We start from the raw sequence: 22730 nt of genomic DNA, 5'->3' as shown, positions 1-22730 counted from the left end.
CTGCACAAGACGGCTGTGATGCATACATTCAATAGGGCACGTTTAATTGCTTTACAACTCGAAGTCTTATACAAATCGCTGAAGCCTAGAGAAGACTGAGAGTTGGACCCCAAATCTGGAAACAGGAGAACATTTTCCTGATTTAAATAAAAGGAGAGGAGAAGGCAGATGTGGAAACTTATAACCCAGTGAGTCTGATATTGGTGCCGGGCAGAATTCCAGGACATTTCCTGTGATGGTTTGGGAGTACTTGCGAGAGGTGACAGGCTGCGTGGATTCCTGGAAGGGCAGGTCATATAGGGTGGGACTTCTCCATCCACCCCTTAGAGCAGCGGTCCCCAACCTTTTTGGCACCAGGGACTGCTTTGGTGGAAGACAATTTTTTTGGTGGGGGGGCGGGGAATGGTCCAGGCGGTAATGCGAGCCATGCGGGGGGATGCAGAGCCGCAGATGGAGCTTCGCTGGCTAGCCCGCTGCCCACCTCCTGCTGTGCGGCCCGGCTCCTAACAGGCAGCAAACCGGTGTGGGGTGGGGGAACCCCTGCCTTAGAGAAGGGGGTAAACCTTGAGGGGGGCATAAGTCTCAGGCAGCCAAAGAGGAGGGGCCGCAGAAAAGTGAGGGGGGAGGGGCCTCATGTGTCAAGGGGGCGGGGCTCTGAGAGCCAAGTAGGAGGAGCCTCAGGGAGCTGAGAGGGAGGGTCTCGCAGAGCAGAGGGGAGGGGTCTCAGGGCCACGTCCTCAGGGCTCTCTGGCTTGACATTTGCATCTATGATTTGGATGAGGACCCAGTTAATCGCAAATGGCTGGCTGTCCGATCAAAACGTACTGGGAGGAGCTGGAGAAAATGTGAAGTCCCAGTTAGAGGGGAAAGGAACGACCTGGCCCTTTGGACTGGGTGCTCAGAAAGCCTTAACGGAGCCCACAGGGTTGAGTGTTCTCGGACCCGACACACGGTGCCGGGAAGATGGCCGCACGCTCAGGCCGGGCCTCGGGCTCTGGGCTAAGCCATGCGTCTTAGGGGGCTCTTGACACCCTACAGCCCTTCAGAGAAGGACCTAGAAACCACACCACCTACTGAGTGGGGGAAGGAACCGCAAAAGGGAGGGGCCATGATTCACTCCTTCATTCAATAAATATGTATCATTACCTACTATGGTAATTGTTCTAGGCACTTGGGCTAATCAGTGAATAAAACAAAGATCCCTGCCCTTGGGGAACTTACATTCTAGTGAGAGGAGACAGACAACACATTAACAAATGAACAAAGCATTCAGTATGTTAGGAAAGTGATAAATGCTCTGGATAAAAAGGGAAAGTGGAGAAGCTTAAGGGAGATGGGAAATGCCATGACTGGGCAAGTGACAGTAAACAGCTTAGTGGGGACAGGACTCATTGAGGTGGTGGTGGGAAGGAGGTGAGGGAGTGAGCCAGGCGGATACCTGTGGAGCAGGCCCACGGGACGGGGAGAGCAAAGGCCTCAGGTGGGACATGCCTGGCATGTTAGGAACAGCACTGAGACCAGTGTGGCAGAAGTAGAGGGAGGGAGGGGGAGAGAGCAGTGGGAAGGAGGTGGAAGAGGTGATGGGGGCCGATCAGGAAGGACCTTGTAGGTCTTGGCCTTTAGTCTGAGAGGTGGGAGCCCTCGTAGGGTTTGCCTGGGGGAGTGAGGTGACTTGTGTTTTGAAAGCTGGCTACCCTGTGAAGAACAGGTGTGCTAGGAGGCCTCCGCAGTAACCCAGGCAAGATGTTATGGCGGCTCGGACCAGGAGGGGAAGTGATGGGATGTGGAGAGGGTGAGAAGTGAGGAGGTCCTTTGAACCAGCCAGATTTGCCGGTGGACTGATGTAAGGTGAGAAGGACAGAGGAGTGTCACATGACTTCAAGGGCTTTGTCATCAGCCGAGAGGCCCGGGGAGGAAGAGCAGGATCTCATTTTGGGCACAGCGAGTAGATGTCCGAGCGGAGATGCTGAGAAGGCAGTTGGAGAGCTGAGCCTGGAGTCCTGGGAAAAGGCCTGATCGCTACCTTCAGACAATAAAGCAGCTGTCAAGTGGAAGAGGAGTGAGAGCTCGTCACTGAGGTTCCCCCAGGGCTGAAGAGGGCCGACGAAGGGGTGGGAGTCAAAGTGAGGAAGGCTGTGATTCAGTGCGAGGACTTCTGAACCATTCAGAGACTGAACAAGCAGCCTTATCCAGGCTGTCTCACAAGAATTGACAACAGCTTCCGGAAATCAGGGCTGAGAGCCAGGAAACAGACTGATCCATTGTGAGAGAGGCTCTGTCCCAGCCAGAAAGCATCACCATAGAATTCCCTTGGGCCAGGCAGCTTCCCAAGGAGGGGTCTGGCCTCCTGAGGATACGGGCGCTCACTCACCTTGGGCACTCCCTGTGGGCCATCACCTCCGCCGGGGCCCAGCCACCAGGAGCTGGACCGAAGGACACTCAGGCCTGAATATCTAAACCTCGCACCTAGGCTGCCGTCGGTACCAGGGAGCAATCTTTTTCTTTCCCTCATCCAGGCTGTCTTACACTCACTCTTCAGTCTAGTCGTCAAATCAGCCCTTTACAGAGGGAGTGCTCTGTCTGTTTGTTTGCTTGCTTTAGTTGCTTGTGTCTTCCTCTTTATTTCAAGTAAGAATATTTCAGGGATCCTGGCCTCAGCCCCTCAGAATGACAAGTGGGATCCAAAGAAAACCTCACTGTAGGGAATTCAGTCAGCCTCTCACTCACAGCACCATGCGGAAGGAGTCATGCAGATAGAAATCTACAAGACTAGGGTAGATTTCTGTGTTGACCTCTGGCATAAAGTGTTACCCCTCTTCACTAAATAAGCACATCCTCAGTAAGTATACTTGGCAAAGCACTTAGCACATTATTAAAGCTCTTCTTCGCTCATCCATGTATTCATTCAGCGGGTATTACTGAGTGCCTATCACGTGCCAAACGCCATGCTGGCTGCGGGTGCGCAGTGGTGAACTGTGCAAACGCGGTACCAGCCGCCACCAAACAGCCTCCATCAAAGGCCCCACCCTCCACAGGGGCCAGAAAGATCAAGCCAAGGCACGAGGAGGCCAGGTGGCAAGAGCACACCTCTCGGGGTAGCTTTTGTTTTCCTGCTTTGGACAGAGAGCTGGCTCTATTTTCTGACAGAGACAGAGAACGGTGGCTTTCCTACAAGAAAACAACAGGACACGTGTGATGATAAGCCCGACTGGGAATCAAGCAGGTTCCAGCTAGTGGTGCGGACAGAAGCAGCAATGGAGAGAGCGGTCCCATTCAGAGAGGGCAGCCTGCACTCAGCGTCACTGTTCCCAGGTGGGGAAGCCAGCCCAGGGTCCCCGAGACCCCTATTTCCAAGAGAAGCCAGAACTCTTGATTTTTTGTGTGTGAATTCTGCCAATTCTAAATATTCACTCTAATTTTTTTATTTTTTTTATTTTTTTAATAGAAGTTTTTAAAAATTATTTATTTATTTTTGGCTGCACTGCACAGCATGTGGGATCGAACCCACACCCCCTGCGGTGGAAGCGTGGCGTCTTAACCACTGGACCTCCAGGGAAGTCCCCACGCTAATTTTTCTTTTTAATTATTTAACTTGAATAAAATACATCTGGCAGCCTGCTTTGATTGAGGCAGCCATTTCGTGAAGCTAGTCTAGGGATGAATGAGCTATAATCGGCTGATTATAATCAGCTCTTATAAAGTTGATGTTTCCTGTGTGACCACAGAAATTAACCTGCAATCTCTCAGAAACCAGGGTCAAAATGAGTCAAGATCTGAATCACAAGTCAAAACGGAGACGTTTGCCTCAGACACTGGGTATCAGGTTGCCATTACCGTTTATTTCTGCCTGACAGCTTTTCTTATAAATTTCTAGGAGAATTAAAGGGACAGCATCTAGAATGTAGTTTCTTTTCTGACCTTTAGAATGAGAATGCAAACTGCCTGGAGCCTTTTTACAAGGCCCGATGAGAAAACAGACAGAAAGACTCTTAACCCTGAGTGACAGCATGCCACTGATAAACGCATTCTGGGCTGTCCAGGGGACCAGCTGATTTTGATCTTTTATCTTGAGCAGCTAAAAACTATGAAAGGCAGGGGGTCTCTGAGGTGCAAGCAGACCTTGGACGGAGTGGCTGGTGTCTGGGTGTGCGCCTTCACCGCTCCCAGGGCACGGCTGGACACACAGCCCTCTCCTCGGGCTCTCCCCATCCCCGACCTCTTCCTCTGCCTCAAGCATCAGGAGCAAGCAGGGGCTCGACACGGACAGCTATAGTAGGTAGTGTGTTTAGGTTTTAAATCAAAATAAGGTTGGAGAGGTTCCTTTAAAACAGACGAGGCTCCCAAAGACATATATATATATAAGCCCCAAAGCTTTCCCACGGCTCACGCTTTGCCGCAAAGGCAACGTCCTCCACGCTCATCTCATGCATGATCTACACTTAACCTCCTCCAAAAACCACTCGAGGTAGCCTATATGTAAGCACTTGTGTAAACCACAGAGCTGTAGAGTGATGGAGACAGAGCAAGTCAACTGCAGGCCGAGCTCCCAGGCTCTACTTCCTAACTGTTCGTGAGCGGCCACCAGAATCCTCCGGCTCCGGAGTGACTTCAATCATACCGCCTTCCTGGTCGCCACCCAACACAAGATGCTCCATATCGGGCCCCTAGCTCTGTCTTTACTTCTACTGCCTTGTCATCCCTCTGCCAGGTCAGTTTTCCCTGCCCCGGCAGGTCTAGTTACTCCTCACCCTCCCACCCTCTAAACCATCAAGCTGCCCACCAGGTCCTTCCCCTTCTCTTTCCCGGATCTCGCAATCTTTTTTTATTTTTAATTTATTTTTGGCTGCGTTGGGTCTTCATTGCTGCATGTGGGCTTTCTCTAGTTGTGTCGGGCGGGGGCTTCTCACTGCAGTGGCTTCTCTTGTTATGGAGCACGGGCTCTAGGCACGCAGGCTTCAGTAGTTGCGGTGCATGGGCTCAGTCGTTGTGGCTTGCGGGTTCTAGAACGCAAGCTCAGTAGTTGTGGCGCACGGGCTTAGTTGCTCCGCGGCACGTGGGATCTTCCCGGACCAGGGCTCAAACCCGTGTCCCCTGCACTGACAGGCGGGTTCTTAACCACTGCGCCACCAGGGAAGCCCTCAATTCTTTTCCAGATTTACATTTTGTGAAGCTGCCTGTCAGGAGCTGGGTTCTCTGCAAACAGACTCTAAGGTGCAAACTGTTGAGAGGCAACCTGTTGAGACGTAAAATGTGTATTAGGGACAAACCCCTGAGAAAGGAAGGGCAAGGATGCAGGACAGGCCGAGGGAGACGGTGCAGCGGAGCAGGCTTGGTGAGCCCGGCCCGCCTGGAGGAGGCTCGTGGGTGACTACGACCTCTCAGAGGGGTCCCGCCTGGGCTCAGCTGAACTTTTACACCCCCATCTTGCTTTGCCACCAGATGTGGGTACCCCAAGGAGGGCGAGGCTTCCAGAAGGTGGCTCCCGGCAGATGAGGCAGACCCTGAAGGCGCTGGGGCCCGGGCCCGGGACACCCCACCGCTGGGCAGCTAGCCGTTCTCGGAAAAGAGCTCTGGGCAGCACACCACTATGTTCACCACACCGACCCAGGCTAATCCTACGGGAATCCGGGAATCCAAGGGCCCTAGCAACCCTGCAGGTGCACAAATACGGACAGTTATTGATACCGACCCGTGTTCTTGGACTCTTTAATCAGTAGAAATTGAGACAAGGCCAGACGAGAAATTCAGGCAAGACCTTACTGGGACTCGTGCTGCAGCGTGAGGAGCCAAAACAAGCAAGAGGGGCCCCCGCTCGCCCCCCGAGGCAGGGGTGAGCTGGTGCCTTGAATGGAGTGAGGGTCGGGTGGGAGGGGTGGCTTACATCGTCTGTCCACCCCTTGGTGGTGCTGGGTGTAGGGATCATGTGTGGTTCCCTCCTTTTATTCCCGGCACCTCAGCAGTGGCAGCTGGGTTTTGACCTTTTTGTAGCTTTACTATTCATAATTTGCCCCAACTGCACATGCGTGCAATTATTTTTAGTCCCTTATAGTTTCTTTGTATTCTGTTGCTTGAGGAGACGTTTGTCCAGGTGTAAGCACTGCAGTAAAGGGTCCCAGGTCCCAGCCTGTCTCATTACGAATGTCTCTGACCTCACACCCAGGCATCTCAGGCATCAGGTTGCACATATGCTACAGAGTGATCCTCATGGTCTCATCTGGCTGGTTCCCTAGAACAGAGCTTCCCAATCAGAGATCTGGGAAAAGGTAGGTCAAGAGATTTACCTCTTAAGCCCTCAGAGCAAACAGGAGGATTCTGGGCCAGTTATCTGCAGTTTATCCCATTGTGCAGAATAACTATTATCATTTTTAAAACTTTGGGATGCCCTGCTCTAGAGCCATCTATTCTTGGTCCTTCATTCACTCGCTGATCGTTTACTTTGGGTGTCTTTATGATGCATCAGGCACTGTGCCAACCATGGGAGAGCGAGCGGGGAACAGGCCACATAAGGTCACTGTCACTGAGACACGTAGATATAGTGGAAAAGAAATATTGAACAAGTAAACATGGAAACAGAACCATAAATAGAAACAGGGTAAGTGCTCTAGGAGAGAATAACAGAGTGGGAGAATAGAGAAGGAACAACAAGAGAGGAAGTCAGAGAGACTGGCAGGTGCCAGATCTCCAGGGCCCTGGGAGCCCTGGAGTGGGGTTCACATTTTATTCTCCGTGCCAGAGAAAGCCATCGGGGGAATGTTAAGCAATGCATATCCTGATGTGATTTCTATTTTCCCAAGAACGCTCCTCGTGGAGAACGACTACAGGACAGCAGCAGTGGTGACAGGAAGGCCAGTTAAGAGCATGTGGCAATAATCCAACTAGAGATGGTACAGTTCACTGCGGGCAGTCACAGTAGAGCAGAGAAGAGAGGAAGGATTTGAAACAGATTTGCAAACGAGAAGCAATCCTTCCCGCCCTCGAGACGTTCACACCCTGTTGGAAAGGCAGATGTGCAAACAAACTATGTAATATAGCAAAATCGTTACTTTAACGAAAATATAGAAGGTACAGATGGAGCATAGGGTGGAACATGGAAGACGCCCCGGGGGGGGGGGGGGGGGGATGTAGGTGCTCACAGCTGTGCTAAATCTGGGGAGTAAAAATAGGTGTTTGCTGAGTGAACTAACACTTTGCCGAGTGGGTGGTGCTTCCAGCAGGGGGCGTGGCCAGGAGCACGTGCCTGGCAGACGTCCAACCACAGGGACCTTCACTGACCAAGGCCCCACACGCTGTGTCTGTACCACCCTGCCTGGACCTCTTCCATTGTGCTTGCCACTCTGTGTACAGAAATCTGTTCGAATGTCTGTTTCTCTCCCCACTTTGAAGCTCCTGGAAGACAGCCTATGTCCTGATTACTGTAGCGATAAATATTTCTTGATGAGTAAGTAAAAGTCTTCTCTAAGGATTGCACCACTAAACACCGATGGCTCCTTCACTTTCCAGCTCTCCTCGCTGACTTCATATTGTGCAGTCATTTCAAAGGCGCTGCCTTCACATGTGGTCTCTCCAACCAGCTCCTGGAGGGTAAAACCTCTGCCTTCTCTTTTTGTCCCTTTTCACAGGCCACCGTGTACTGATATGCATACTCAAAGGGCCATCCCGAGACCACGAATGCAATGAGTGAACAACATGCAGTAGGTAATTTCTACTAATGGGGTCTTATTCCTTTCTCGGTTACCAGGGTGATGAAGTGGTGACGCTGCCAGCTGCAGAAAGCTCTCCTCTGCTGAATGCCTCCCAGCATGTCTGCTAGAAAGCTTCAGCCATCGGGGACATCGCCTCCTCACCCTTCCACAACTTTCCACCACTCCACGCAGACCTTATCTTCAGAGGAAGAAGGTACTGAGGGAGATGAGGAGAGTTCAATGGAAGAATTTTTATTTCCTCAAGAGGAAGAGAGCCCAGAGGAAGACCAGTACCTGGAGGAGGAGGAAAATTATCTGAAAGGAAAGGAGTATCTGTATGAAAAGGAGTATCTGAAGGAGGAAAAGTATCTACAGAAGAAAGAGCTGTTGGAAGGAAAAATGTTTCTGTATGAAAAGTTTCTGGAAGAGGGTGAGTATCTGGGGAGAACGTCCCCATAGATGGTAGTTCTAGTTCATCACATGTCTGGGAAAAAAGAACCGGCTTGAGATACAGCCAAACTGCAAATGATCGACCCTACGCACCGCGCTGGCAGACTCATGAATCATTTCTGACCAAGTTCTACTCACAACTTCAAGAGCTGCGCCCCTTGGTTACATAGATGTGTCTGCTTTGTTAAAATTCAACAAATTGTACACTTACCACTTAAAGTCCTTTTGTCTTTTTCTATATGAATACTGTACTTCCTAAAAAGGTTTTTTGACTTGCAAAATTAAAAGTAAAAATGAGTAAAAAAAAAAAAAAGGGCTGTGCCCCCAAGCACTTAACTTACGGAGCAGACAGGGAGACCTGATGAACGGGAAGCACCTGTTCGTAAAAAACAAAATAAGACAAACAGAGAACACCCCCTAACTTGTATCTTTTCTTTTTCCTTGTTGCACAAGTGATACATGTGCATGGTGGATGTGTGAGAAACTGTATATTCGTAAAAAGAAGAAAGCAAAAATCACTCCCATCCAGAGATGATAATCGCTTTTACACTTTGGTTATGTCCTCCCCAGACACTATATAGTGCTTGCAACCTGCCCTTTCAGGTATATTTATTTCTATATTTCTGTATTATAATTACATATAAATATTACATACTTATAGGAATATCATTTCATGCTTTCAATTTTCTACAAATCATTTTAATGGCTGCATCACATTGTATTATATTTTCAAACCATAATATTTTAATTGATTTCCTATTATTGATCATTTATTGCTTCTGATTTTTTTTGTTACTTTTTAAAACAGCACTTTGATAAACACCCTTAGAGCTAAATTTTATTAATGAGCTCTAATTATTTCCTAGAATACATTTCCACAATCTGTTACTAAGTCAGCAGAGACTAGTATGCTTCCCAGGGTGCCCGTTCAGCCCCTGGAAGGCATCATCTTACCCTGCTGGAGGGTATTTAACTTTGGAGTGATTTCTCTCATCCTAGAGCTGACATTCTTCCAATACTGTTTCTGCAATTGGAGACTTTTCCTGAAGTTGGGTTTTATTATTTGGCAGTGGTCTCCTTGCGCTGTTGCTGCAAGTGGCTAATATGCATTTATTCACAGGCCCACACAGTGTCTTCCCTCGATGTTATGACTGAATGGACATATCCAACCAGGAACGGAAAGTTAAAAATCCAGGTCATCTGCATCATCTTAATGTTGACCTAGAAACAGAACTAAACTATTTTTTCTGGATCCCGTTCTGTTACCAACCGCAAGCATCTCAGAGAGCTTGAATTTTTAAATCCCAGTCTGATTGCACACTACCTACATCCTAAAAGCTGGTTGGTTTTGGCAGCTACACAGGTGTTTTACCTTTACCTCCTCTCCATCAAATCAGATGTATCATCCTACATTCCTACTGCCCTCACAAAAGTTAGTACGTTGGAGAGCTCATTCCTCTGTTGCTGGGAAATTCTCTTTTCTATGTGCCTCTACCACTGAGCTCCCTCTCAGGTTCCTAATAACCCTGCTGTTCAAGTACCAAGTGTAATTCTAATACTGAAAAATAGCATTCAAGCCATTTCTTTTGCACAGTATGAATCAAGCATCCTTAACATGTCCCTGCTATGTGTCGGACCTTTGTAAATATACTACCCACTAGAATAGGACAAATACAGTGCTGTCAAGTGAATGGAACTGTGTATAAAGCAAAAGCTTTGAAAATAAATGCCCTGCTAGCAAAACTTGGAGAGGCACTGAAAAACCTGTAGGGGAATACTAAAACGCCTTTGAAGGCACGTGGAAGCATGTCTTAGTCTACAAAAACCCAGGGTACCAAGCCAGACTGTACAAAACAGATTAAGTTAAGAAGGGGTTTACAAGAGGATCTTAAATCTTCAAAAGAATTTACATCACGATTTCTTTATGTATAATTTCTCCCCAATACCTTTATGATGTAACTTTGTTTATCTCTTGTTTTGAACCTCAGAGCCGGACAAGAGTGCTTTCCTGACTCAGATCCTCAGTAAATGCAAACTGAATCAAATTCAATTTCATTCATTTCACAAAGCCAGGAATATATATAGACACACACATGCACACACACACACCTTTTTTCTTGATTTTTGTTTTTGTTTTCTGTTGTTTTTTTTTTTTAATTTTTATTGGAGTATAGTTGATTTACAACGTTGTGTTAGTTTCAGGTGTACCACAAAGTGAATCAGTTATACATACACATACGTCCACTCTTTTTTAGATTCTTTTCCCATATAGGCCATTACAGAGTACTGAGTAGAGTTCCCTGTGCTATACAGTAGGTCCTTATTAGTTATCTATTTTATATATAGTAGTGTGCATATGTCAATCCCAATCACCCATACTTATTTTTAAAAACAGCATTATGAATTAATCGGCGCCTATAAAATGAGCCCAAGAAATGACAAATGGGCTTCCATCTCGCATGCTGATGGATTAATTATTAGAGGTTAGTGGTGAAGCATTGTAATGAGAAGGGTTCTGAGACCTCGTTTGGGCTCAGCAGGAAAGTGTGCCACGATCCACCAGTGATGTCTGCCACAGGATCAGGAGAGGAGAAAGGAGCATGCACGCTACTTACTTGTCTATTTGGTGGCAGATATGAACCTGTCACAAAGAACACTTTTTTCTTCCTCTCTCAAGACCTTGACTGCATAGGTTTGCACACCAGCTCTCTCCCACTTATTAGCTGCATGAGCTTGGGCAAGTCACTTAACCTCTCTGTGTCTTAGTTTTCTTAGCTGTAAATTAGGAATAACAGTAGGCCTAACTTATAGGATGTTTGTGAGGATGAAAGGGGTTAAATTATGTAAAGCATTTTGAGCTATGCCAGGCATATAGCATTTTAAGACTATGTAAGTGTTAGCTATTATTGTTGTTATTATTATTATTATATTATATTTCATTATTTCCTTACCATTGACGTGTGAAGGGTAAATTACATCCCCTGGCCACATTTTCCTCTTTTGTGAAATGGACAGAACAAAAACACAAGAGAAGATGCAACGAACTAGGGTGTGGGAGGAATCTATGGCCCCCACCCAGCTACTCTGCAGGAAGGTCAGAGTCTCCCATTGCCCTGGACCAATCAGGGTACGTCAGACTAACAACCCTCACCCCCTCTCTTCTTTAAAAGAAGGGATGATCTTCTCCATGATTTGTGAGAAAACCCAATAAAATTAGATGAGCAACTTGAATGTAAATGCGGCATTGATTGTCACTGAATATTCAATAGCCACATGTGACTGATCTCCCCGGATTTGAACTGGGAGGTTCCAAATCATTTCTGTGAAACATGGGTGTAAACCCTGTGGTGTCAGAGTCAGAAGATCCAGCACAAGGGTGGGCCTTTGACCTTGGGCATGTCAATTACCTGCTGCAAGTTTCCCTTTCCCCACGTGAAAAAATTCCTTGTGATTGTGGCAATTAAATGAAAGAACATTCTGAAAATGCTTTGAAAGCTCTCCCACCCCATACAACTGTCAGGTGTAAAAATGCTTCTCTGATCTCACAAGGTGCAGGAAGGCTCTAGAAGGAAGAAGTACGATCTACATTTCTGTCATGCTGTCATAGAACAGGAAACCACCCCACAATGAGGCCCCTTTTGTTTATGTAGAACCCAAGACCTTCCTAAAGATGAATTCTGCTCTGTGGCAAATCATGCCGTAGAGGTGTCACAGTATATTCATTTTGATTCGTAATGTTTTTACCTAAGGGTATTTTGATACATATAATCCACTGGATTTGATTTTCTTTCCCCTTGCTAGCTCCTCTTTGGCGGCTCCGAATGCTCTTTGGCCTAAATGCTATAATTTGGTCACCATTTCCAGTTGAGAGGTGGTGCCCCGACGACCATTTCCAAATGGGGAACCTAGCAATTCTGTGTATTTAATAAGAAAGGTTTGAGATACACTGATAAGGCGGAGATGGGAGAGCCAGACAACCTGTCAAGCAGGAAAGTTCACAGATACTGGCAGAGCTTCCGCATCGGGGTGCCATGAGTCGGCCACTATTGGGGGGAGAGGCTGAGCCCCGAGACCAGTCGCCCCAGCCTCCACTCTGCTCCTGTACAAACGGTATCATTTTCCGTGTGTGTCTTGCCCTGAAGGTCGGGAGCACAGTCCAGTGGCATAGGGTGTATAGTGTATATTTCGCAATCTGTTTCCTTCAATTTTCCAGCCACTCTTTACCCCCTGCCCCCTTCACAAATGAGGATCCTGGAGTTTGAGAGAGGGTATGTGACTTCTCCAAGGTCATGGAAAATAATCAGAGGAGCCAAGACAGGCTCCCAAGCCTTCTCTTCTTTCTCTTCTAGTCACTTCTCTTTCTTTTCTCCTTTCTTCCCTCCTTTCATCTACTTTTGTTCATTTTTTTAGTGGAAAATTTGAAAAGTAGAAAAATAACACCCAACCTACCAACATCCAAATATAAGTAAAGCTGATTCACATTTTATCATTTTTATTCTGTTCCTCCTGCCCTCATTTTTTGCATGTTTGGCGGTTGTGGTCCTTGTTTTGTCCTGTTTTTACCACTTTCAATATGCTGTATATAAAATAAGTTTGTCTTTTACTTTTGTAACTTAGTATTGTGACTTCCATATTTGCCCAAATTGCTTAATTTTTATAGACCTCATTTTAATAGCCAAGTAATATTCCTCGATAATAGTCTGTCTCATGGGTAAACTATGGATAAGTGTTGAACATTCAAGTTTCAAGTTCAAATTTTCTGACTGTCATTTCTTTACTACTTCCACTGTGCCATTCTCTAGAATCGATACTCTATTTTATCCCAGTTGGACCTGAAATTCTTGATGTCATATCATTCAAAGCCAACGGTCAGGTGATTAAATGACACAAATAGAGTCTTTACAAGCAACTCATGCAGCTCAGTATCAAAAAAAACAAACAACCCAATCCAAAAATGGGCAGAAGACCTAAATAGACATTTCTCCAAAGAAGATATAGACTGCCAACAAACACATGAAAAATAATTTTTAAAATATTTATATCCTATGAACCTCAGCCACGTCTCCTGTATAGATAGATGTCTGTCATCCTGTGACAGAGGGAGGCCTCTGTAATAACTCAAAAGATTAACAAAGCAAACCTAAATGTCCCAAATCCATGATTTCATGAAAATTACCTTCTTGACTTCTCTCTCATTTTATCAAATTTCCACCTCATAATTTCTAAAGGAAACCATTAAGAGAGACAACACTAACGAAAAGCAAAAATAGAAAAATTCTGTAAATCAGGGCCTCTCCACCCCAATCCCAGCATCATATACTTAACAACAGATTTTTTAATAGAAAGAAAAAGATTCTTTTTTTTTTCCAACATTGTCTTTCTGTTCTTTTTTCCAACAGAATTCAAGGCTCGTTCATCGCAAACCCTGCCTAGTCTTAAAGCAAGGTAAAAGTTTTTGATTTTTTCTTTTCTGATAAGTCAGGTGGAGATTCATGCTTAGGGATGATGCTTCAGGAGCCTCTGCAGTCCCAGAGGAGGGAAGTGGGGGTGAGAGTGGGGTGGGCTGCAGGGAGCAGGACCCCCGAGGAAGGTGCAGTGCAGGCGGGGGTCTCCTAGGAGTCGCACACAAAGGACCTCCCGATACTGCTCCCCTCTGCTGTTCAGCCACTCACAAGCTGAGGGACGGGTCACAGGATCAGCGTCCTGGGCGCCCAGAACTACGGAGAGGAAAGGGCAGGGGACAGCTGAGTCTGGAGAGAAGGTTGAGCTGGGGAGAAATGGCCAAGGGCCCTGGGCAGCGCTCGTGGTGCAGAGATGAGTGAACACCCACAAGGAAGTTGCCGTCTTCCTCGCTCACGCATATTCCAAGCTCTAAATAATCACGCAGTGAGTATTCATGAAACTCCCGCCACAGGGCTCGGCCCACGCTAGACGGTCACTGACACAGCCGTGGACAGAAGCCTCCGTGTGCTCAGCTCTGTGGAAACCCATGTGGGGCAGGGGACACAAGACCTCTGATTCACAGTCCTCGTCCCTTACATCTGCCCCAAAGGATGACTGGGGGAAGGCGGTCATTGACCTCCACTGGTGAAGTGGGTTGACACTAGCTACAAAGAAAGCCCAAGGCCAGGTGGGTAACGCTGAAAAGCAAGAATGAAACCCCAGCTCTTCTGTGCAGGAAAGACACAGGCTACAATTTGAGGGCACAGTACTCTGCACGGGGCTCCCCCTCCACCTGCTGAGGCCAGCTCCCCACTCCCGCCCTCTACCGGCCCCTCCGTTCCACGCTTCACGCTTCCAGAGGCTCAGCACCATGTATCCGCCAGGTCCACCCCTACTAAGGCAATCCCTAAGAGGGAGTGCCGGGGCTTCCCTGGTGGCGCAGTGGTTAAGAATCCACCTGCCAATGCAGGGGACATGGGTTCGAGCCCTGGTCCGGGAAGATCCCACATGCCACGGAGCAACTAAGCCTATGTGCCACAACTACTGAGCCTGCACTCTAGAGCTCGTTAGCTACAACTCCTGAGCCACGTGCCACAACTACTGAAGCCCGTGCACCTAGAGCCTGTGCTCCACAACAAGAGAAGCCACCGCAGTGAGAAGCCCGCGCACCACAACGAAGAGTAGCCCCCGCTCACCGCAAGTAGAGAAAGCCCGCGCGCAGCAATGAAGACCCAACACAGCCAAAAATAAATAAATAAATTTATAAAAAAAAAACAACAACAACAAAAAAAAGAGGGAGTGCTTTCCCGAGGCCCCTCCACCTCAGCTACTGATACTCACAGAGGAGCAAGCAACGTGGCACTGAAGGGGCCTGATGGTGAAGTGACCCTCTGGAAGGCTGTGATGGAGAACAGGGACCCTGGAGCCAGAGATCCACACCTGCCTGGGTGGAATCGCAGCTGCCCCACCCAGCCAGCTGTGTGCCACAGGGCAGCCACTTAATCTTCTGCCTCAGTTTTCCCATCTGTAAAATGGGGACAGGAAGAGTTTCCGACTCCCGGGGCCATGGTGGGAATTAAATGTACTAACTGACAGGGCGCACGTGGAGCAGAGGTTAGCACACGGGGCACGTGCAGTAAGGGCTGTGGATCACTGTTATCCTTCGTTCTGCCCCCACGAGCCACCACGTGGAAAACTTAGCACATGCAGAACAAGGAGCATGATTCCTGGTCAGCTTTATTCCAAACACAAGCACCTGTCCAATCTTTTATTCGTATTGCAGCTGAGTTTGTTTCCTGTTCTTTCCCGGGGCCCTGCGGGGAGCCTGGGGCCTTACCTGGGTCTGTCCCTGTGCAATTCGGCTTGGCTCCCCCGAGTCCAGGTCTGGGCCTGGGCGTGCTCAGAGAGGCCCTGGATTTTCCTCACACAAGGCTGCTGAGAGACCAAACCCTCCACAAACCCCTTTGGGCAAGAAGTATCCCACTCGTGTTTCTTTGCTAAGGCAGGGGGGATGGGAGGGGAGCAGATTCAGGTCAAGTGTTTCATGGGTCCCTTGTAAACAGGAAGGCCCCCTCTTCCGCATGCGTGCCCAAGGTCCCCAGGCACACGCCAGGCCCCTTCCCCGCTCTGAAGCGGCTGCAGGAGCAGGCCTGGGATCTCGGGACAGGGGCTCCTCCTTGCAACACCTCCGCATTGCCAACGGGGCAGGGAGGCGGTGTTTGGCCACGCAGGCCGGAGCCCCAGTCCTGCTTCCCGGGTGCTGAGGCCACAGCAGAGCTCTGGCAGGCACCCCAGAAGCCCTGCCACGTCCCAGCCTGGGGCAGGCATGGCAGGGAGGGTGCTGGGCAAGTGTACATGAGCATGGAAATGACCAGAGCGGCCCTCCATGACCTTAAGTATAATCCCTGTGTTTGTCGACAGCTTTGATTTGTCAAAGTCCATCCATGGGGACCTGCATTATCTCCTTGGGTCTCCGTGGGCACCTGGTGAGTGAGGTAGGACAGGCATTATCCCACCAGAAGGATAAGGAAACTGAGCCCCGGGGGGTCTCCTGATGTGGCCTTGAGGCCTGGAGCAGGGCAAGGATTGACACTTGCCTAAAAAGCTCACCCTTCTCCACTAGTTCTTGAGCCCTGTGGTCACTTGACCTAAGACCAGAGCATCTTGCCACTTGCCCCCCGGGGCCCCTTTCTAGTGGTGCATCCTGAAAACACAGCTGCTCTGCCCCAGCCCGCAGGCTGGCACTGACCCTCCCCCGGGGCCCCCAGAAGTGGCACAAATCTGCCTGGAACTCCCACCGACGCTGAAGGGAGAACAGCTTCCCGGCGGTGCCTTCTGGCTGGAACAAGCCGCCTCCTCCTCTCTTCCTCAACTCTTCGCCCCCAGCCTCAGACTGCGGCCCCTCTGCCCCCGATCCCTGCATCAGGGAACGCCGACCCCGACAGGGAACAGGCCCGTCTCATGAAGGGCCACTGAACTTCTCATTTGCCCTCTAAGAACGACGACAGCCAACACTGCCCACTCTCGTTTTGTCCTCACCTGTGCGGACCTGGGGGCAGAGGTACAATTAGCGAAAAGGTGCGGAAAGCGAGGCACAGAGAAGTTAGGTGGCTCACCCAAGGTGACTCCACTCTAGCGCAAGAGCCAAGACTTCAGCTCGGACCACCTGACGCCGAAGTCTAGGTTCTTTCTGCCGCCACAGTCTCTGCCCACTGATGGGCCGGGCATTTCCCCTCAGGCCTGTCTCTGCCAACTGGGCCAGTTTCGACGAGCTGGCTTCAGGGCCAGAAGCCCCTCTCATCCCTCTGAATCACAGGTTCTTGCCCCAGTTAAAAGGCAGAGATCCCTGAGGAAGGACATGATGTAGGTCGGGGTGCTGGGTCACCCCTCTTGATCCTGAGCTCCCGGGTAGCAGGGCCTGCGCCTCACACCCAACGCCCTGTCATCAGGCCCCGCGGAAACCTTTCTCGAAGATGGTGGTGTGTGCAGTGGGCAGACTAGCGGCGACAGACCTCGGTGCTTGGTTTTAAGCGGCTGCTGATTTTTTCCGCTCTGCCTGAGGCAGCTCTGAGGCAGGAAGGACGACTGGAATGAGCAGGGTGGTGAGCCAGCAGGGACACAGAATGTTCTGGAAGGTTAGACTGTCCAGCACAGAGGCCTGGCCCGTTGATTGGCCTTTGAAGGCACCCCCAGAGCCTGTCACTCTAAGTGAAGCTGCGGTTGGCACCCAGGATGGCACACAGGCCTATTTTCCACGGTCCACAAGCTGGTCCCTTCCGACCGGGGACAGCCACCACCAGGGACAGGCCGACATCCGCGGGGACCGGGAAGCAGCCGCCGCCACCCCAACCTCCCCGCAGGCCACAGCTCTGGGCTCTTAACCCGGCCCCTGTCTGGAGGTGGACCGACCCCTTGCCCCCCTCTGCTGCTGGCGTCCCTCGGGTGACCACGTTCTTTGCTGTGCCTCCTCCCACCCCCTGAACCTGCCAGCAGCAGCCTTCTCCTCGGTGACACGATGCCGTCTACATCCTTGGTGAAGCGCGATGGAGAGTTCCTGGGCTTGCAGGACCAGAGCACGCAGACGGAGTGGATCTGTGAAAGCCGGCAGGGTAAGGGACCCCACATCCGGCATCCACCTCGCGGCCGGGCTCCTGGGGGCTTGGGGAGATGTGGCCTTGCGGGCGTCCCATGGATGTGGAATACGGAGGCTGGAGTATTCTCCATCAGGCTGATGGTGCATACTGCTTCCTGTGCCATCCGAACCCTGGGACCCCCTTCCTCGTCCCACACCCCCCTCAGAGAAAGAGCATCAGCGAAGTGCTAAGACAAACACCTTCTTCGATCTTCCCCTTGTCCCTTCATTAGTTTTCCTGTTCTTGTTCTACAGGAACACAGGCCCTATTTCCCTCGGGGACACAGGCCATTTCCTTCCCAGATTACAGGCTGGTTCCCTGCGGAGAGAGGCCATCTCCGAACAATCACATGGTGAAGGGACTGGGACCCACCCCAGACTCTCCATCTCAGCGTGCAGTCAAAGCCAGCCCTGGTTCAGAACGAGCCAAGACCATCCACAGGGGGAACTTCTGTGGCCACAACTAGGAGACACTCAAGAGACAGCTGGGCAAGATTGCACTGAGGATCTTAAACCTCTGCCCAATTAAGCCCAAAGGTTCCTCGCCCTAGGATCCTGGGGATGCAACACTGAATGGCATTTCTCGCCATTATTAATAATTTAAACCCAGTCTTAGTGAGACTGATCCACCACAGATCCACACATGCGTTTCACATCTGTAGTCATGGCAGCGGTAAATTAGATTCCCGACCAGCACCTCACTCCCCTGGCCCCATCCGTGCCTGCTAAATTTTGTAGCTCAAATGTGGTTAAATGAAATTAGGAGTCAGAAACCCTATGAGGGAGAATGGAGCGGCAAGAGGCAGGCCCACACAAGCCAGGCGTTCCACGGTGCCGGCTGCCAGCACGTGATGAGGAGTCTTTTACAGGCTAAATCGGTTCATGTGGGATTTTTATTAGTGTGTGTGCTCCGATGGAGCCCTGAAAACAGGAACCATTTCAGAGTCAGTAAGCATGACAGCTGGAAAAAATCTGAGCATTTATCTAAATATTCATAAGCAGGATTCTGGAAGTCATTTACCGGGTAATCGCCTGTAAAGTGCCAATGCTAAGCTTGAAAGGACGTGGGAGAGGAGAAAGAGATAGGAGAAGCCTGGGGTGTGGGAAGGGCCTGTTCACACCACTGTGTGCCCACCTCCAGAGAGAGACCCTCCGGAAATCACTGCTTCATTTGCCGTGTTCATTCACGATCCTTTTGGTCCCCAAGCTTAATTTACAGAGCCAGTCATGTCTGGATCTAATTTAGGTTTTAAGCGCTCTGCCTATTTGGTCTGTAGGGGCATGTTTTGTAGCTAAGTCTTTTTCAGTACTGAGTTCCTTAAAGCCAACATGTATTTAGTGTTTAGCAAAAGTCTAGCCACCCGCAGCAGTACCTACTGATCAGATCCTGTGATGCTGGTGGCCTGGACCAAAGGTGTGGACAGTGTTGGAGCATCTAAAGCCAGGGTCAATGTCATAACCCCAGGCTCCTGCAGAGACATGAGGGGATAGTGGCTACAGCAGAGATTGGAACACAAGGAAAAGTAAGCAACTCCCTACAATTCGTGAAGGTTTTTCTTTTCCCTTCTGCCTATGGTTTACAATCAATCTTTTGGAGAGTGTTCATAATAATTGGACAGCATTGGCTGGCAACAGGTAACTGATTGTGTCTGGACACTGGAATGGGGCAGAGAGGCTCATCAAGAGGCTCTTCCTCTGGAAGAGTGAACAGTTGTAAGAGGAGTTAACCGGGGCGGGGGCAGGGGTGCAAGGGGAATCCAGGAAGCATGGAGCCCCAGGAAGCAGCTCAAAATCAAGGTAAGAGGGGGCAGAGGGCCCCTGCCACGAAGAAAAGCCAGTCCTCCTGCAGCTGGAGGACAGAACACTAAGGGTTCCCGAGCATGGTGGATGCAAAGGAGAATCTGCTTTTAGCCCAGGGCAGAAGCCACGCATCCGCTTGTTGGAGAAACACAGTGAATCAAGGCAAAAGCGATTCAAAGCGCTGACTGTGTGGGGCTGAGAGCCCCCAGGAGTGAGCGGAGGGCGAGTGTTGGCCTTGCTGCTCCTCGGGGTCCAGGACTGAGCATCCCCGGCACCCGGGGCCCGTAGAGATGCAGATTCCCAGGCTTTCTTACCACGATCCCTGCCTCATCCGTAACAAGATCCCAGAGGATTCCAGGCACAGGAATGGTGGAGAACCAGAGAACCTCTAGGGTAGAACAGATTTCATGGGTGCTAGGTTCCTATTTCTAAAGCGTTTTTTATTACGGGACTATTCAACTCCAGTGCGCCAGAAACGGCATTTTACATGGACTCTACAAACAGCACTTTGAACCAAATATGGAGGTATAACACCCAGATAAATAAGTCCTTGAAACCTATTACTGCACAGAGTGGCAGGTCTGACATGGAAGGAAGGCTAAAGGCACCGGGAATGCCTCGTGGCTCGTGTGAGGACGCAGGTGGAAGACCAGAAAGACTATTTATGGCCTCAGGTGTCTACCCAGCCAGGCACAGAGCAGGGTCAGAAACAAGGTACACCAGAAATTCTAACACAGAGCATTATAACCCTGCTTGTAGAAATCCTCCAGACTTGGTGTCCCGCACACAGTAAGCGCCTATAAATATTTGTTACATCCTTGCGAAACTACTGCTGAATCTTCATCAGACTCAAGATCAACTATGGTGATGAGAAGGTATATCCTTCTCCCAAGAGACGGTCTTGGTTGGAAAGGAGCTGTGTATAGAAATATGTACACATGGAGACGCCATGTATAGAAACGTGGGTGAGGATAAACAGAGAGGGGCAAGTGCTATCAGTGGAGTAGTTACTTCAAGTCACCTGGCCAGATGAGGAAGAGGGTTGGAAAGCTCCCCAAAGTGGAAAGTAGTGTTTGCACAGAGTTCCTTTCAGTGGACTCAGATTTTGAAAGATCACAGGCAGAGGTTAAAAAAGATATGATTGTTACCTACGATAAAAGTAGGAAAATGTCTCGAACTTTGAGAAAAGTGTCAGGAGAGCTGAAGTCCAGGGTAAATGTATTCTTACCAAAAAGTAATAATAATAATACTGCAGGCAGCAACAAAAGAAGGGGGGGCCCTTTTAAAATATGATTGGGGCAAAAAGTAGATCAAGGCACACAGAGCCACTGTTTAGTGCCTGTTGAGGAACGAGTCAAAGAAAATCATGTTCTTCCATTGCTATTGCATTTTGACTTCTCTGTGAAAGAAGTTGATCTTCGGATTGAAAAGGGTACAGCAAAATTAGGCAAGAAATAGCAGACACCAAAGATTGGTGAGAAGATCAGAAAAGAATGGTAACTGCTGTGTCCTGACCGAGATCAAGTACACCCCAGAATATCTACAGAGAGAGAATAGCTTAATCATGTTTATGGTTTTTGAAGAATTGGGGAAATGAGTCTGTGACCAATCTGGGGCAAATACTGAGAGCAAAATGACCACAGGGAACCAGCATAGGATCAATAAGAACAGATCAAGCAATACTGGCTTTGAGGTCACTTTTTGACAAGGTTATTAGATCAGGGAACTGTGGAATTTGGAGGCCCGAATTCCAAAACACATTTCTTTTTCAAAGCCTTCCTCATGTTCCTATGGACAACAAAGACAAATACCAGGTAGATGCTAGTGCAAGACAATGGCATGAGCGCTACTGAATAACCATCCAGAGATACTGTTTAAGGATCAGAGTCAACCCAACTTCCGGTCAGGAGCCACAGGGCTCTGTCCAATCTGTATCCACAGACTCGGATACAGAGGTAGGAGGAATATTTGTATCTGTACATGACTGGCAGCTGTTGGGTGATGACAGTAATGTGATCAGATTCTAAAAGATCTTGACAGGCAGAAACACTGGATTGGGACTGGCTAGATAGAACAGAATGGTAATTTAGATTAGACCCTGCTCTTAGGCCCACAAAAACAGGATGGAAAAGGACAAGGGGGGAATGCCCTGTCTGCTGTAGATGATTTACTCAACCACAGGCTCAAGAAGTCAATGGTATGACTGGTGTGACTGCCAGAATAGTTAATATAACCAAGAACAATTAAAAGGTTATATAGAGGGAGACGGGTCCTGCTCTAGCCTGCACGGCAGAAGCAACCCTGGGGCCGCTGTTCACTTTGGGGGATCCCACACTCCATGAGGGTTAGAGGCAGACTGGCCGGGGCTCGAGGAGAGGGTGGTGTTAGGCCAACCTGGAAACCACATCATACAAAGAACTGCTGAAGCAAATGAGGGCGTTAAGTCTGGAAGACACGTGACTCTGAGACAGGATAACTGCCTTCAAGTATCTGATGATCTGACACACAAAACCAAGACCTGACCTCTCCATCTGCACGGAAGGGCTAGAACAGGGCCAGCTTGAGGAAAATTAGTTGAGAAATAGACATGATTCCCAACAGTCGGAGCCACTTATGGTAGGATGCATGTCCTTAGAAGTTGGAGAGCTCCCTGGCTGTGGAGGGCTCGGGCTCAGCTGATGGGCTGGCAGCAGTGATTCTGCCCAGGTGGGGGGGCTTCTCATCGCAGACCGAGCTCAAATCCTGCCGCCCCCATGAGAGGGGAGGGGAGGGGGCAGCTCGCCTCTGCTTCCTTGCCGTTAGGAATGGGGTGTGTGTGTGTGTGTGTGTATTAAGATTGGAGGGTAGGGCTTCCCTGGTGGCGCAGTGGTTGAGAGTCTGCCTGCCAATGCAGGGGACACGGGTTCGAGCCCTGGTCTGGGAAGATCCCACATACCACGGAGCAACTGGGCCTGTGAGCCACAACTACTGAGCCTGCGCATCTGGAGCCTGTGCTCCGCAACAAGAGAGGCCGCAATAGTGAGAGGCCCGCACACCGTGATGAAGAGTAGCCCCCGCTCGCCGCAACTAGAGAAAGCCCTCGCACAGAAACGAAGACCCAACACAGCCATAAATTAATTAATTAATTAATTAATTAATTAATTTTTTAAAAAAGGAGCAGGGATCACAAAATTCTAGAAAATATACAACATGGGTAACCAAGAACTTTACAAAAGTTCTCAAAA

The 22730-nt window shown here is 49.3% G+C and overlaps 1 protein-coding gene across 1 annotated transcript in view; it reads left to right on the top strand.

The window, feature by feature from the left end:
* The window catches only part of ERICH6B (glutamate rich 6B), a 61549-nt gene that overhangs the window by 6929 nt on the left and 31890 nt on the right, over nt 1-22730 (top strand). The window contains exons 2-4 of the mRNA XM_082434987.1: nt 7739-8112; nt 13532-13577; nt 17568-17891. Coding sequence (XP_082291113.1) covers nt 7788-8112; nt 13532-13577; nt 17568-17891 — 695 coding nt within the window. The 5' untranslated portion in view covers nt 7739-7787. The remainder of the gene's footprint in view (nt 1-7738; nt 8113-13531; nt 13578-17567; nt 17892-22730) is intronic.

Source organism: Balaenoptera physalus, assembly GCF_965194825.1.
Source record: "Balaenoptera physalus genome assembly, chromosome: 18".
Taxonomy (NCBI): Eukaryota; Metazoa; Chordata; class Mammalia; order Artiodactyla; family Balaenopteridae; genus Balaenoptera; species Balaenoptera physalus.
Note: the sequence above shows the minus strand (reverse complement) of the source record. Positions and strands in the feature narration are given on the sequence as shown.